The sequence below is a fragment of the Gossypium hirsutum genome, chromosome A10 (genome assembly GCF_007990345.1).
Source record: "Gossypium hirsutum isolate 1008001.06 chromosome A10, Gossypium_hirsutum_v2.1, whole genome shotgun sequence".
In the NCBI taxonomy this organism is placed as follows: Eukaryota; Viridiplantae; Streptophyta; class Magnoliopsida; order Malvales; family Malvaceae; genus Gossypium; species Gossypium hirsutum.
The window spans coordinates 18671465-18687535 of NC_053433.1; the positions used below are offsets into that span (position 1 = coordinate 18671465).

At 30.0% G+C, this 16071-nt stretch overlaps 1 protein-coding gene across 1 annotated transcript; it reads right to left on the reverse strand.

The window, feature by feature from the left end:
* Positions 1-9074: 9074 nt before the first annotated feature.
* On the reverse strand, positions 9075-10431 carry LOC107914347 (dof zinc finger protein DOF3.4). The gene has a single exon (XM_016843242.2). It carries the CDS (start codon positions 9991-9993, stop codon positions 9301-9303), a length of 693 nt encoding a protein of 230 aa, XP_016698731.2. The 5' UTR covers positions 9994-10431; the 3' UTR covers positions 9075-9300.
* Between the last annotated feature and the right edge of the window lie 5640 nt (positions 10432-16071).

The window sequence follows — 16071 nt, forward strand, 5'->3', positions numbered from 1 at the left end:
CCATGTATTCCATAAAATTCAAAATTTTTTCATGAATTTTACAAAATTTTAATTTAGTCCCTAAATCATAATTTCATCAAAATTCCCTTTACAAAAATTGTTTATCTATCAACAACCTTTCATTTTCTACCATAAAATTTCATATTTCAACTATATTCATCCATGGAAAATCCTAAAACTTTGATAACTTTACAAATTAATCCCCGAGATAGCTAGATTAAGCTATTACAATATCAGAAATATGAAAATTTTTAAAAACGAGACAAGAAAACATAGCTAATTAAGCCAAAATAGCTTGCTTGAGTTCAATATCCATAATTAGGGTTTCCGTGTCTTTAATTTGGGAAAGATGATATAAAATGATGATATTTCTTATTTAATTAAAATATCATCTTTTATTATTTCATCTTTCCAATTTTATCATTTTCTTTATTTAATTTTCCATAGATGAATCATCATTCTTATATCAATTAAACATGTAATCGGTAAAATTTTCTTAACGAAATTCTTATACGATATTCCTATCATACGGTAGACCATAAAATAATTTTAAAATAATTTTTCTTAAGGACTTGGATTTGTGGTCCTGAAACCACTGTTCCAATTTCACTGAAAACGGGCTGTTACACTTTCACCTTACGGATGCAAAAGTTCAATGCAAAACCAACATGGAGGTTACTATTTTAGGAGTTGCAATACCGAGGGTAGGATGTGGAGACACTGAGCGAAAGTCGTGACACCGTGCCTCTAGGGTCGTGATACTATTGAAGGTGTTGAAGTGAAGAAATTAAGGCCAACTCTAGTGATGTCGTGACATCAACCAATGGATGTCGTGATAATGAAACCCTAAGATCCACTAGTTCACCACTGTTTAGGGTGTCACGACATCAATATTTGATAGAGAGAAAAATTACTATGGGGTTAGGTTTTTTTTCCAACACCATCTTTAATCAAAGTACAACTTTTAGGGGCATTCTTGTCAACTTTTTGGATTGTAATCAGATGTTAAAAGCCACTTTTGGCTGAAAACTAAAATGAGCTAATTATTTTTACTTTTCTATTATCCTTTTAGCTAAGTACTTAGCCTTATTCACCATTTTTAGGGTTTGGTTCTTAGCTTTTTTTGGTTTTAGTTGTTAGCTAGTTAATTTCTATTATAGCTTGGTGTTGTTTGCATTTTAGTACTCAAAATCCATCTTATAATTTCATTTTCATCCAAAAACCTTAATATATTTTAGCTCCACCTTAGCTTCAAAGTGTAAAAATTTGATCTTTGTGGGTAGTTTTCACCTCTATTGTTGTTGTCATCTTCTTCTTCAAGCAACCATTAAGAAATTTCTAAGCCTTTTTCAACTCTACTTTTATGCTCATTCGAATGGATGATTTGAATGTATATTAGGTTGTTGTCTGAATGAATATAATGTTTGGTAACTAAGTCTATGGTGGTTGATGGAAATGTTGTTTGTTAGTTTTGGTACAAGGATTAAATCGTAAAAATTAGATTAAATCGAATAAATTTCAAAATTTAGAATTGATGCCTCTAGGTGAATATTTAAGTAGGTGAGACCAATAGGAGATCCTCCTGAGTACCAATTTGGTTGTCCCAAGTTAGTTTGGTGAGGTCGAGAGATAAATCAGACTAAATCGTCTGATTTAGTAAAATGGTGATCGAGAGGTAAAATTAAACCAATTATAAGTTTTAACCTTTTAGATCCCTAACCCAAAGACTAATCAGCAATATAGAAGTCAATCAACTTCTTGCGTGCATTGAATTGTTAATCGTGTAATTTTTACTATTTTGTAATTTAGTCCTTCTTCATGTTAAATAGTTGATTAGTGTAATTATCTGTTGATTATGATTTTTTGTAATATAGTTTTTAGTGAGTAGCTAGCTAGGCTTCTTGGGTTCAATCTTTGGAATACTCGGGTGTTCCATTATAACACTATAAATATTACAACTAACTTGTCACACTTGTAGTAAAGACACTATAGTTATACTTTTATTTGTGTTAATTCATAGTCCTAGTGCACATACATCAAGGTGCGATCAGAATGAAATGAGTTATCTTGGAATGTAGTTAGATTAAGTTTAAAACTTTAATATTGTTATTGAGTTTTAGGGATTAAATTGTAAAGAATGGATGCAGTTGGAAATAAATATTATGGATTGATAGTTTGAGATCTCTAGAGAATAAATTCGAAGTCATTTTTTAACTTAATAAAGTAAATAACAATATACGAGCAATTCAGATATAAAGATTAAAAAATGACTTATTTGTAAAGTATGTAATTATGCTTAGTTTTGGGTATGTTTTATTTGGTTGTGAAATTGATACAATTTCATAAATGAATTATCAAATGTAATGGAAGCGAGACCGGATTGTCTAGGGTTTAATGTGATAGAAGCGAAATTGGTTTGTGCTAACTTAATATGTCTTAATCCATATTTTTAATTGATGATTGTATATTTTAAATTAATGGTAGCCATAAATTGCAAAGTATGTTTGTTTTATGTTATGATTGAAATCCAAATGATAGTGTAAATATCAAGTAGTGACCTCCAAGCTTAATTAATGAACAAGGTAAGTAACTATAATTTATGTAAATTAATGTAATTGAGATTGAAAGCTAAATTGCTATGCTTGATTATATGATTTGATATAAAGCTATGATATGTATTATATTGATGTCAAGTTAAGTTAATAACTTAGATAATTGTTGAAATAATAAATATAAGTGTATTTTTATGTGAATAAAATTGGTATAAAGTTCAACATGAACTATAAGATCATGATGATAGTAATTGACATATATATATAAAGTGAAATATAAATTATTATAAAGCTATTGAGATAAGCTTAGCTACTATGGTATTTTGATGAAAAGTGTGTGATGTTATGTGCTCATGTTGATTAAATTTTATAAAATGTTATTGAGAAAATGATATGTGTATGGTTGGTATAAGAGATTTGAAACTATGAATATTGCATGTAATGGTACTATGAAATTATGAAGTTTCCCTATTAAACGATGCTAGACATAGTCAGTTTATAGTTGACATGTTATAAAATTCATATATGCTGCTAGTGGGAGCATTTTGGCACTTCGGTGCGACTCATTTGGCACTTCAGTGTGATTCATTCTAGCACTATGGTGCATTGCATTTTGCAGACTGTTAGAGAGATTAGTGCATTTATGACTGGTAAGCACTTTAGTACTTATTGTGGAGTGTTAGGGGATTAATCTGCGTACTCATACTTGTGCCTACGTCCAGTTAATAAGGGCCAATTGTAAATAATAATATGTCATTCTGTTTCCGATAATGAAAGGTTATTCTGATCTTGGTAATGATATCATGATTCTGAGAATGATATGTGATTTTGATCATGCTAATAATGAACACGAGGTGGTTTTGATAATGAGATTGACTAAACGAAATGATATCATGAAATCATTGATAATGGTATGGAATATGACATCTTGTTGTTAATGAAATACTGGATAGTTGAATTGATTTGATGATTTGATATAATGTATTAATAGTTCGCTTATTAGCTTAAGGTTTTAACATATTGAATTCATATTATGTTAGCACCACTGAGTATTCAATACTTAGTGTGCAGGTTTATTTGTTTCTATTCATAGATCTAGGATAGATTTGATAGATTAAAGGTTTCACGAAGCATCTAAGACTCAAAGGTTCATCACAGACCAATTTTATATTTTTTTTCTTATAAGTGGTTAAAAGCATGTACCTAAGTTGAGTCATATAATTAAATGTCATTTTTGGGTCTTTTAATATGCTTTGGTACTTGTTGGACATTTGAGTGTTCTAATGTTGAACTGAGCTATTTAATTTTGATGTGTATATGCATTATTATGCTTACTTGATAAATGGTACAATTGGGCTAAGCGGTGATGCTATGTTTCAAAGTTATTTGATAATGTTTTTGAATGCAAAATTGATGTTTTATAATTAGCTGATATAGTGATTATGCATAGGTATGATAAAGTTTCCTGAAGTGAAAATAGTACTTTTGACATTTTTGCTATTTGGCCTCGAGACAATAAAATTATTGTCTCGAGATACTTTAAACAAAAAAAATTAAGATTTAAGGATTTGAATAAACATAATGATATCATCTTCACTCTCTTCACTCTCTACTCAAATTGCTTGAACTCTACTTGATCTAATTAAATTAATTTATTCTACTAAACTTAGTAAAATTAATTTGTAAAAAGTGATAGATTAAAATTCTTGTAAAATTTATGTTTGACATAAATTGAGACTCTTACTCTAGTACTCCACTCTATTATATAAAAAACTAAAAAAAAAAAATACCAATTGTATTTGGTTTATTATCCAAAAGCGTACCAGTCATCCTTTTATGGAGGCCAAATTGGGCAGATAATGCAGTCGGCGTCAATGTTGAGTGGAGACAGCCTTCCCATTGATCGACGGGCTTTCTCTCTAATCTTTCCTTTTCGATTGTTCCATCACTGTCAGCTGCATTTTGCTTTTGTATTATTGGTTCCACGCCCCCCTATTCTCAAATACTATATCTATCAAAGCTTAATGTTTTGGTTCTCATTGATAAAACCAAGAAAGCAGCCGGTTCAATTTCATTTTTATCAAACTATGTACTAATAATTCCCACACCAAATCCAAAGCTGAATTCAATAATTATTTTGTTTTTTCACTAGAAAATGATGGTTTATATGTAGTTTCCAGGAAATTTAATAACTTGTATCATCCTTTCACTACGTTCAATTTGAAGAGGCAAAAGGATAAGGTGATACTTTTGTACGTAAAATCTATGCTAACATATATTTTTGGCAAAATAAATCTTAGTTTGTGAATACAATTTTTTTAAGAGGTATAACATCCTTTAATTTTATAAGATAAATTATTTTAATCTTTTATTTAATTTTTCTTTTTTTCTTTTTTTAATTTTTTAATTTATATTATTTGTTAAATCATCTTAAAAAATGATAAAAAATTAATATTTGATATGACCTACATATAAATTGCCACATAGATATTATGTCATGTCATGTCATGTCAGAAATGAATTAATTTTTTAATTTAAAAAATTTAAAAAAATTATTTTTAAAAAATATTAAAAAGTATAAAGTATAAAAATATTTTTAACTTTTAAAAATAATTAATTAATTACTAAAGTGACATATACGTGAACTGTCAGTGGATGTCACATTATCAAATTTAACAACCATTAACTTTTTCATCTATTTTAAGATTATTTGACAAATAATACAAGTTTAAGGGTTAAAAGAGATAAAAAATTAAATGAATTACTTTCAATAGTGATAATGATAAATTTAGTTTTAAAGCTTATTTATTTTGTGGCTTTAATATTTTCTTTATTATTATTATTATTATTATTATGAATTACTTTAAGCCTTTAAATTTTAATTAAATTGTTCTTTTTAAGAAAAAGTTGATTGAACTTTTAATTTTTTAACGACACAAATGTGATAACTTTTTAATTGTTCACGTGTATTTAATTGTTGACATAAATAATTATTTTTAATTTATTATTATTTTTTAAAAATTTTATGTATTTTTTTAATTTCTATAAAGTATACACCAACTATTATATGGACAGGCTCATTCTTGATATTTTTGGGGCCTTAGGCAAAACAATAGAATGGGGTTTTAGGTTCCTTAAAAATTGGTAAAAAAAAAAATTGAACTCCTAAAAACTAAAGAAAATTGTTTTGGGGCCCTTAAAAATTGGTATATTATTTTTTTACTTTTAAAAATTAAGTCTAAAATTGAAAAATAATATTTTAAATCCCTTTCACCTTAGACGCTGGGCAATCGCACCTCCAAAGCTGAGTCTGTATATGGATTGTATGTTATTATGATTAAAATTTTAATAATTCCCTTAGTTACGTGAATGGATTAATCTTTAATTGTTGTTGATAAAATTTTTAATTTAGCTGATGCAAGTGAGATATTTGTTGGCCCCAATTATGAAGTGGCTGGTATTAGATACTCATCACAATAATAGAGAGGTAATGTTGAACATAGTTTGACCATATTTGCCTACATTGAGGGAGAAAATTAATTATTTAAAGAGTACAAAAACACCCTATAAACTTGATACGAATCAAACTTAATTTCCATGTTCACAGTGTTTAAACATATAAAATATATTTAACCTTTTTTTTATACCTTTAGGCCTATTAACTCAATCTTATACAGAACTTTTCTTCAAATTTATGTAGGGTCGGGATATTTTGATAAAAAAACAAAATGTTTTATGCCTTCTTTAATACCAAGACAAGCTTTTTTGTATGTATAAATTTTAGTCACATTTAAGTTAAATTTTATGAGTAACTACTTCATTTAAATATTTTAATTGTGAAGATATCCAATTACAAACAAAAGCAAAAATAAATCATCCTAAGTATTATTTAGATAGAGTATTTTTTAACTTTTACATTTAGTAAGCTGCACGGTAAGTGACTAGGCTTGTTTTACTTTGAGGAATAATGTCCAATAAAAACCTATTTGCATCAATTATTATCATCAAGAGGGCACATATTGTCCCAAGAGAGCGGCTTTGTTCCCACCTCAATCTTCATCACCTTATTTTAACTACCAGAATCGTGATAATTTGGAAGTAGCAAATTGATCTAATACTTCTATCCGGAAGAATTATTGTGCAACATTCTCCAACAATTTGAGATGAAACTCTCTTGAAGAAACAAATAAGTTCCTTCTTGTGGGTATTGTTATATTGTCTAGCCCAACTATAGGAAACTTTTACAGTCTCAAAGCACTCCAAGATAAACCTTGAAAAACAAATAAGTTCTTGTTTTTTCCAAATACGCCACATGATGAAACCAAAAAAACAAGATCAACTAACTCCCACGTAGACAATTCCAATTGTAACTTTAACCATTCCAATAAATCACCAGAAAAACCTTGTTTTGTTGATTTTCGGGCGCTATATGCAGCCAAACTTTCTTCTTAGCTACACAATCTCTCAAAACATGGAGAATATCTTTCAAATCATGACCACAAAATGAACATGAACAATCCTGGCCAATACCTCACTTAACTGATTCCACATTGGTAAGTAATTGTCGTTTGATGGTAAGCCAAATGAATAAGCGAACTCTTTGGGGTCTCTGAAACTTCTAGATAAGTTTCGAAAACTCATCTTTAGAATGCCAAGAATTCTCCGAAAGTGCCCAATATGCACTTTTTACAGCAAAAGCCTCTGTTGGAGTACGACTCCAAACAATCCTGTCAAGTCCCACCAAAGGATGCAGAGGAGAAATACTCATAATTCGCTTCACCAAATCTTCAGACAAACAAATACGAAGTAACTCAAGATTCCACACACCTCTTGTTACCATTTCATTTCTTTATTACTTTTTCACTTACAAATTTCTCTTGTTACCATTTCATTCCTTTATTACTTTTTCACTTACAAATTTCTAACTTATCTAACACCTCTCTCAAATTGAGATCTAATAAAGATTTTAACTCAATTTTAAAGATAAAAACTCTATTTATAAAACTTATTGTTCATATTAAAAATATTTACCTATTAAATAAATTTAAGGTCAAACTTTACTATTAATATCCGTTCTATGTGTAAATTACATATTTGATTTTTGTACTTTAATTTGGTTAATTTTAATTCTCATACTTTTTTAATTTTGAAATTTTAGTCTTGAAATAAACATAATATATTAAATTCATTAAGTTAAATTTTACTATTTTAAAAATCTTATACACTTAGCATATTATTAGATTTGTAATATCATGTCAACTTGTTATCACATAATGCTCATAAAAAATTTAGTTTATTTTAATTAATGGATTCAACTATTATTATTTGAGTCAATAATAAAATTTTAATATTCAAAAAGTTTGGAGGCTAAAACTATCAAATTAGAGAATATGAATTAAATTCAAATTTAATGTATTTGTATGGAAGTAATAAATTTAATTGAAAGACAGAAAATTTTACAATCTAAAAAATCCAAATTTTAAGAACTGATTAATGTTGGAGGAATAAATTGAAATGATTTAATTCAATGAATGGCGGCCAAGTGGTATAGAAAAAGCAATGGAAATCTGGGCATGAAATATTCTATGCTTGAAAACAATTGTGCATCGAGAGTGATAAGATCGTTCAGCTTTATAGTAAACAAAAGTATAGGGATTTTCACATCACTGTTAGCCTGCAATGGTTGTGATTGAATTGACAAATTACTATTCTATGTTAATTCTTACAGAACAAAATAAGAAAGGAAGACGGAACTGAGATTTTGAGAAAGAAGGTAAGTCACTTGAAATTGTTATTAATAATCGGAATTTCAACCACAAAAAGAAATATGAGAACAAAAGGAACCCCGATCGTTTCTGCTTTCATTTTTGTTAAGAGGAAAACCTGTTGAGAAGATTGTAAAATAATGGTACGTTATACTTATTATAACAACCCCCTGCATCGAATCCTTGGTTTTTCAAGCTGTTGGTTCCCAAAAAGGAAGAAGGGGGAATCTCTTGAAAGGAGAAATATGGATGGTGGTTCCTAAACCCTACATTCCCCTAGGTCCTTTAATCGAATAGGTCGTCCACAATGACAACTCCAATGGAGGATTCATTCAAACTGACAAAAGCTACCTATGAGGAACAAAGCTGGCATGTGGGTCTACTCTTATTGGACCTCAAAAGGAAAAGGGTTGAGCTTCAACATGATTATGAATCCCCCTGGCATAGGGAATTTTTTCAGTTACCAACACTAGAGAATTTCTATAAAACTGGGATTTTTTGAATCTTTTTATTCGGTTTTGAGCAATAGAATAATGTTTTCCTGTTTACATCTGAGGTTCGGTCATGTGTGATTATACCAATATTCCTGTGATCTCCGTTGAAGATCCCAAATAGTATTGTGACTGTCCGATTTGGTGTATAATTACGACGCTAATTTTTCAAGCACAACAATATTTTACTTTTACGACTTTAAGAACATGGATCCTACAGTAATTTTAGATGTACAAAATGGCATGAGAATGCTTAGATCAACTTGTAAATTTTAGCGCTTTTGATGTACTTTACTGAGAGATATAGGACAAACCAAACTAAACCAAATGGCATTGAGTACCAAAGAACACAACGACGACAGCAATAACAACAAAAAAATATTGTAGTTTTGTTTATACATTCATAAACCTAATAATTTACTCAGAGACACTCACTACGTCAAGTCACCTTGAAAGGTACATGAAAAAGATAATGAACCTAAAAAATGAGATTCACTTGAGCCAATTTCCAGGGGTTGAAATAGCAAGTTCAGGCCAAGAAAAGCAATCCCCAGCACCAACAGGCCCAGCTTCTGCTCCATCAAACTGCCATGGGTTCCCCATTCCTGTTGCAGCCCCACCATTGCCGCCATCACCAACTGCTCCATCTCCCACTGAAAAAGGCCACATCCCTCTTCCAAGCCCAAACCCAACATCTTCAAGTGCAGGAGCAATACCAAGCCCAAACCCACTAAGAGCCAGAAAACCAGGTCCCTGAGGGTTCAACAATGAAGCAAAACCATTGCCCTTGGACTCTCCAACAACACCCAAACTTCCCTGGTTGCCTGAGACTGGCAGTAAAACTTGAGTGGCAGGCAATTGGAAGTCATTATAGCTAGTGGTGGCGCCGGCATTGGTGGAAGAAGAAATGAAGGTGGAATGGGTGGTGCGTGAACGTTTTGCGTTTTTTCTGGTGCCACCACCAACAGGGATGTCCCTTAGGGTGCCACCATGAGTCCAGTAACGGCGACATGACTTACAGAAATGGCGAGGCTGAGAGAAGTTATAGTTATTGTAATAGCAAAACTTAGTGTTGGTGGAATCACAGCGTGGACAAGGCAGCTGTTCTTGTCCTGGTGGTGGTGGGGCTCCAGAGTTAAGGGCCTTGGTTAACCGCCTGTTTGGATCTCCGGAATCCGATGGCATTTTCCGATAAAACAAAAGTGGCTTAATTTTAGGAATTTGCTTGTTGTGGGAGAAATAGAATGAGGAGAGAAAGAAGAGGAGAATATGTTATTTATATTGTGAATGCTCTGATAAATATGAAAACAACAAATTTAAGATTGTAATAAGATCTGTGGACAGTGAAACATGTTCCGAAGGTTGTATGAACAGACAGAGAGAAAGAAGTGAGCAGGCATGACAGTGCTCTGTTAGAAACGACAGAATCAGATGTAAAGAGAAGGGGGCGGGGGATGATAATCATTAAATGGATTTTTTTGAATAATAATCATTAAATGGATAAGCAGTCAAAGAAGGGTAATGATTTTCCCACTTGGGATATCTGTAGTTTTTCGTCAATGGAAGATGACATAGTTCAAATATTACTGCTTCTAATCCCGATGGATGAACTACTTCATAATTTAGTTGTTAACGCTCTACTCTCAATTTTTTTGGTTTTCATATATGCCTATCTACCCATTCCAAAATGTCCATATTTTTTCATCTTATGTATTTGTAATCTATATTTTAGTTTTTTTAATAAAATATTCGTTATATACCTCAATGCAAATATAAAATATAAAATTATTAATTATATTAAATGTAATTATTAAAAAACTATAAATATTGAAGATAAAAATTAGGAGCCAAGTAAGAAATTTTTTGAAGTCCAAAATTAAATTATATATGTATATGATAGTAAAAATATAATTATATTATTTTAATAGCTGTATATTTATTATTTTTAAAGGATTAAATAAAATTTTTATCATTTTTAGATACTTAAGTATAATTTTAATATTATTAATTTAAAATTTTATAAATTATAAAAAAATTTAAATGAATCTTTATCACCCCCAACTTCGCTATTGATAAAAATATTATAAATTATTTAAAACATAAATAATATTATATTTATTGGTGCAAGCCAATACACATCAATACACGTCAATATTAATCAAAATGAATTGCAAAATATTGAATTTTTTTTAGAATACATGAAAAATTTTTAAAAGAAAAACTAAAGTTAAAAGTACTAGATGAAAATGATAAGTAGGAGCTGGTGGTTACAGTATGAACAACCATCGTGTAAATTGTAGCACTGTCATTATACTAGTAATTGAAAACAGTTCCTGGGTAGAGAAGCATGCTATTGCCAATTCCCCAACAGTTTCTGGCTAAGCATTGGGAGTCAAAAGAATTTGAAAAAAAAAAAAAGAAGGTTGATAATGATATAGAGGTGGAAATGAGATGATTTTATTAGTAAAATATTGGAGTTTGATTTACTTGATTCTTGTAGAACACAGCTTTAATAACATAAATGAACTAATTGAATTGCAAAGCAATCAATGAAGGGGTGAATATGGATGGAAAACAGGAAGAGGGATGTGATGGGGATAGATGGAGGTGGGGAAAGTGGCGACATAATGAGAGTGTCGGGCAGCGTGGGGTGCAATTATTGGGTCTTCCCTCTGATTTCGGAGGCCTCATGTCTGGCATTTTCTGATTCCTTCTCCGTACTCTTCCCATCTCCTCTTTTCTCATTTCTTCTTTACCAACCAAACCTCTGCCCTTTTCTTTTTCACATGTTCACACTCACACCCCTTTTTTACCCGATAATATATATGTTTTAAATTCAATAGTAAATACAAAAGCATCACTTAACTTTAAAAATTGCAAGTCTGAAGTTTTTTTCAAGTTTGATTACTAAGTTTTAATCTTGGATTCAATTATCAATACCCATAAATAAATAAATAAATAAATATATTTTAAATTCAAGTCAATTTGACAGTTAGTCTCGAATATTAAAGAAGAAAATTAGTTAAATTTTATTTAGCAGATTGATGATATTCGAAATTATTTTATTAAAACAAAAACTTAAATTGTAGAAAAGAAATGAAAGAATGGCTTTTGATAGGTATAGACAGCACAAATAGAAACTGTCATATAATGATAATCTTAACAGTTTAATTATTTAAATGAAGACTTTTAAATAGTTTAATAATCATTTTATAAATTTTTAAAATTAAATAATTAAAACGTAATTAATTAATAATTAATAATCTTATGTCTAATTTACTCTATACACAATACAAACTACAAATAACACGTATAATCAATTTAATACAAACTTAAATAATTTGTAATCATGAAATTTAAACTATGAACCCACATGTGTCATTTACTCAAAATACTACATACATCACCAAAGTTTTATTAATAAAATATATTTGATCAACGCCACAATTTGAATGGATGTTGGCTTTTTTGAGATGTACAATGAAATCTTAATTAAATGCAAGCTAAACGTGCAAAAACAAGGAGCAAAATTAGGGAGTGGAGATTGTTTTATTACCTTTCACTCCAATCTGGAACAAATGTTGAAAACATTCACTTAATAGATATGTTACATCCTTTACTAATGATTTTTTAACTTAATATTGCAATATAAGATGAGATGGAGCAAGTAAAATATTACCAAAATCATCCATTCTATCACTAATATTTACGTTTTGTAAGAAAGACGTTTTCCATTAAAACAAATCGATGTGAAATCTGCATACGAGACGTTGAAGCCGTGAAGTATAAACCGACAGCCATATAAATAAAACAAGAGAGTAAGAGAGAAAAGGTGGGGGAGGGGGTGTGAAGAAGCAGCAGGGGAGCAGTGAGTGAAGGACGGGTGAATGTGGGGTTTGAAGGGGTTGTTGGGCAGCGGCACGCGCAGGGTTCAGTGGTCATCTCATATCTAAAACTGTCTAAGCCACGACATGATGTGTCGCTGTCAACCAACAAAATCCTCAGTTTCCAATCCTTGCCTTCGGTGTCCCCCATGCTATCTCACCATTTTGCTTCCATTTCTTTCTTCTCTTCCCCTCAACTATCTTCTTTTTTGCCTTTTTTCCTTCCCTCTACATTTACATTGTATAAATCAAGTGCTTCTATTTTGATTTCTTATTACATTCAGATTTCATTCTTTGTTATTGAAACAACATTCTTTTAGTACGATTATCTTATTACGATTTCACTCTAATCACTAACTCTGTTTTTCGTTAGCAAAGTGTACAAACCATTTCATGTAGAGGAGTTCATTCTCACTTGAGTTAAAAAGATGGAGAGATTTCTTGTATATATTTTACATGTTACGCATGTGTAATCATTCATTGTAATTGATGGCAACAAAATGGAAGAATGTCTGAAGCCTTGAAAAGTATTTCACTTCTGGGGACACATTAAAGCCAATTTTTTCTCCATGCACCCAACTTAAATTATAAACTTAGAGTGATAAAATATAATTGAGTTAATCGTATAGACATCTCAAATTATGATCTTAATTCTAAATTGGTCTTTAAATTTCCAAATATATTAATAGCTATAACACCCCTAACCCGTATCCGTCTTCAGAATGAGGTTACGAGACATTACCAAAAAAGATACAACTTTCATACATTCACACAATTACTCAGATCATATTCGAAGGTATATCTTTGTAACTTTAGTTTATCAATTCTTGAATCATTAATACACAAAGCATAAAACAATTTTATTAAACTCACATATAACCAGGGGCGAAACCAGGGGGGCAGGCATGGGCCCCGGCCCCCCCTAAAATGGAAAATTTCCATTGAGGCCCTTTAGATTTTTTTTAAAATTTTAAATTAGTAAAGGTAAAATTACACTTTGCCCCCCCTAAAATTATAAAAATTTAATTTAATCCTTTAAAAATTATAAATATATAGACTATAAAAAATTAAAATTTCATTCGACCCCCCAAAAAAATTGTTCTGGCTTCGCCCCTGCATATAACCATTTTGTTATTTTATAACATAAATTACTATTCATATGACCAATTTCCAATACAATAACTGAATATTAAGACATACTAAATACATATACTTTATTCAATGTCAACTTTCATTTGTCTCTATTACTATACACGCATATAACATTTCATATAACCAAATCAATATGTAAATCATAATTTACTTTTCTCATCAAACACATCACAAGTTTGTATTTGTACATATAACATAACATACTCTTGTCTAATGCTATAAAGTGTCAAGGCCGAATTTAAACATGATAATATCAGTTAATACATAAGCTAAATAGCATGTCTAACCATCATATTATCAAACAATCTACGAACCATTTCTAAGCATAATTATCAAATCTAAACATACCAAAATTTATATACTAACATCATGACAAAATTACAAATACATAATCAATTCATTTGCTCACCTATTCAGCTATTAAAAATTAACCATTAAAGTCATACCAATTTCACCATTCAATCTTAAGTTAAAAATTACCATTTGCATATTCGACCAAATATTAACTTGTCACTTAATGACTATCCGTTTTGCTAACAAAATATACCTCATACATATTCTTTATTTACTAATAAGTACAGAATTAAAATAGCCATATTATTTCTATAATTTGCCGTTAACTCTTTCTACATATAACAAGAATCAAACATTAAACTAATCATCTTGACCTTTAAATATCAAACCACAAACAAACATGTTACATGCACACATATTTAATTTATCTATCATTAGCTGAATATGAATGCACATCATTTATAACTAATGATTAAAAACTTATAATCATTATCCATATTTACTTCATCACATAACCAAATACCAATAATTCAAATCATAACCATTTACCTGATACATCCCACTTTTATATCATACATATCACTTAACAAAAATATCCTACCACAATTTCACATCATACTAAATTTTCCATACGCATATACTTTGGCATAACTTCATTACCATTAGCAAATATATCAACCATGATTCACATATAAACATATAATGACCGAAACATCAAAACCACAACCAAAACATATCCACCGACCATATTAACCTCACTTAAGCCAATTTTATAATCAACCACCTCACAAAATATACCACAAATCATACATTCTAAATGAGCTACTTTCATGGCCGATTATGATTTATCATTAACACATCTCATTTTCGAATCATATAATCAGCATCACAAACATATCATCAAAACACAAATCATACATATCATATAATATGCATACCAAAATAAACTCCAACCATATCAAATATAACCAAAATTTGATCAAACCTTGAAACTGAACCTAATAAAATAAACAAGCCATTTTCGCATGGCTTAAATATATATATACACATAACAAAGTCCAACATTTCCAAATATTATCTAGCCTATACATGCCATAGGTTCGAAATTTAACTTATAAAGTACCAAAAACAGCTGATAGTGTGATAGACTTTACTGACAATCCCCGAGCTCATAACTTGACTCTAAAATCTATAAAGCGGAGACAAACATACACATACAGTAAGCTATCATAGCTTAGTAAGTCATAAGCAAATAAATAATTCAATGACGATATCAACTCAATTTAACCAAACCAATTTATAATATCATAATCACATTTAATTTCAAGCTTACAATGTCATATACAACATATACTTTCATATATAAATTTTACCTTGGCCGAAAATATATATCTATTATCAAAGTAACATTCAATTTCAAAACCATAGTAACATTATATAACCTAATATATATACACTCAAAAGCATATACTCTTGAATAAAAATTTAATATCACATATTTATGCATAACATATGACCGAATATACCATACTAATACATATATATTTACATTAGCATTATGTATAATTTGCATCCTATCTCAAATAACCAACTTACCTTATCTCCAAATAGGTAATCAACTATCACATACCTGGTCACTTTAGCTCGTTTTACACATTCGATCACAACTTATCATTGCCCGTTGAACCATTCGAAATTGAATAGGATACTCGGATAATCACACATATCGTACAATACCAACGTCCCAGACGTGGTCTTACATGTAATCACATATCGATGCTACTGTCCCAAACAGGGTCTTACTTGCACACGTAAATCGGAATCACATATCGATGCCAACGTACTAAAGTGGTCTTACTCGCACACATATATCGAAATCACATATCGATTTCAACGTATTAAAAGTGGTCTTACTCGTACAAATATATCGAAA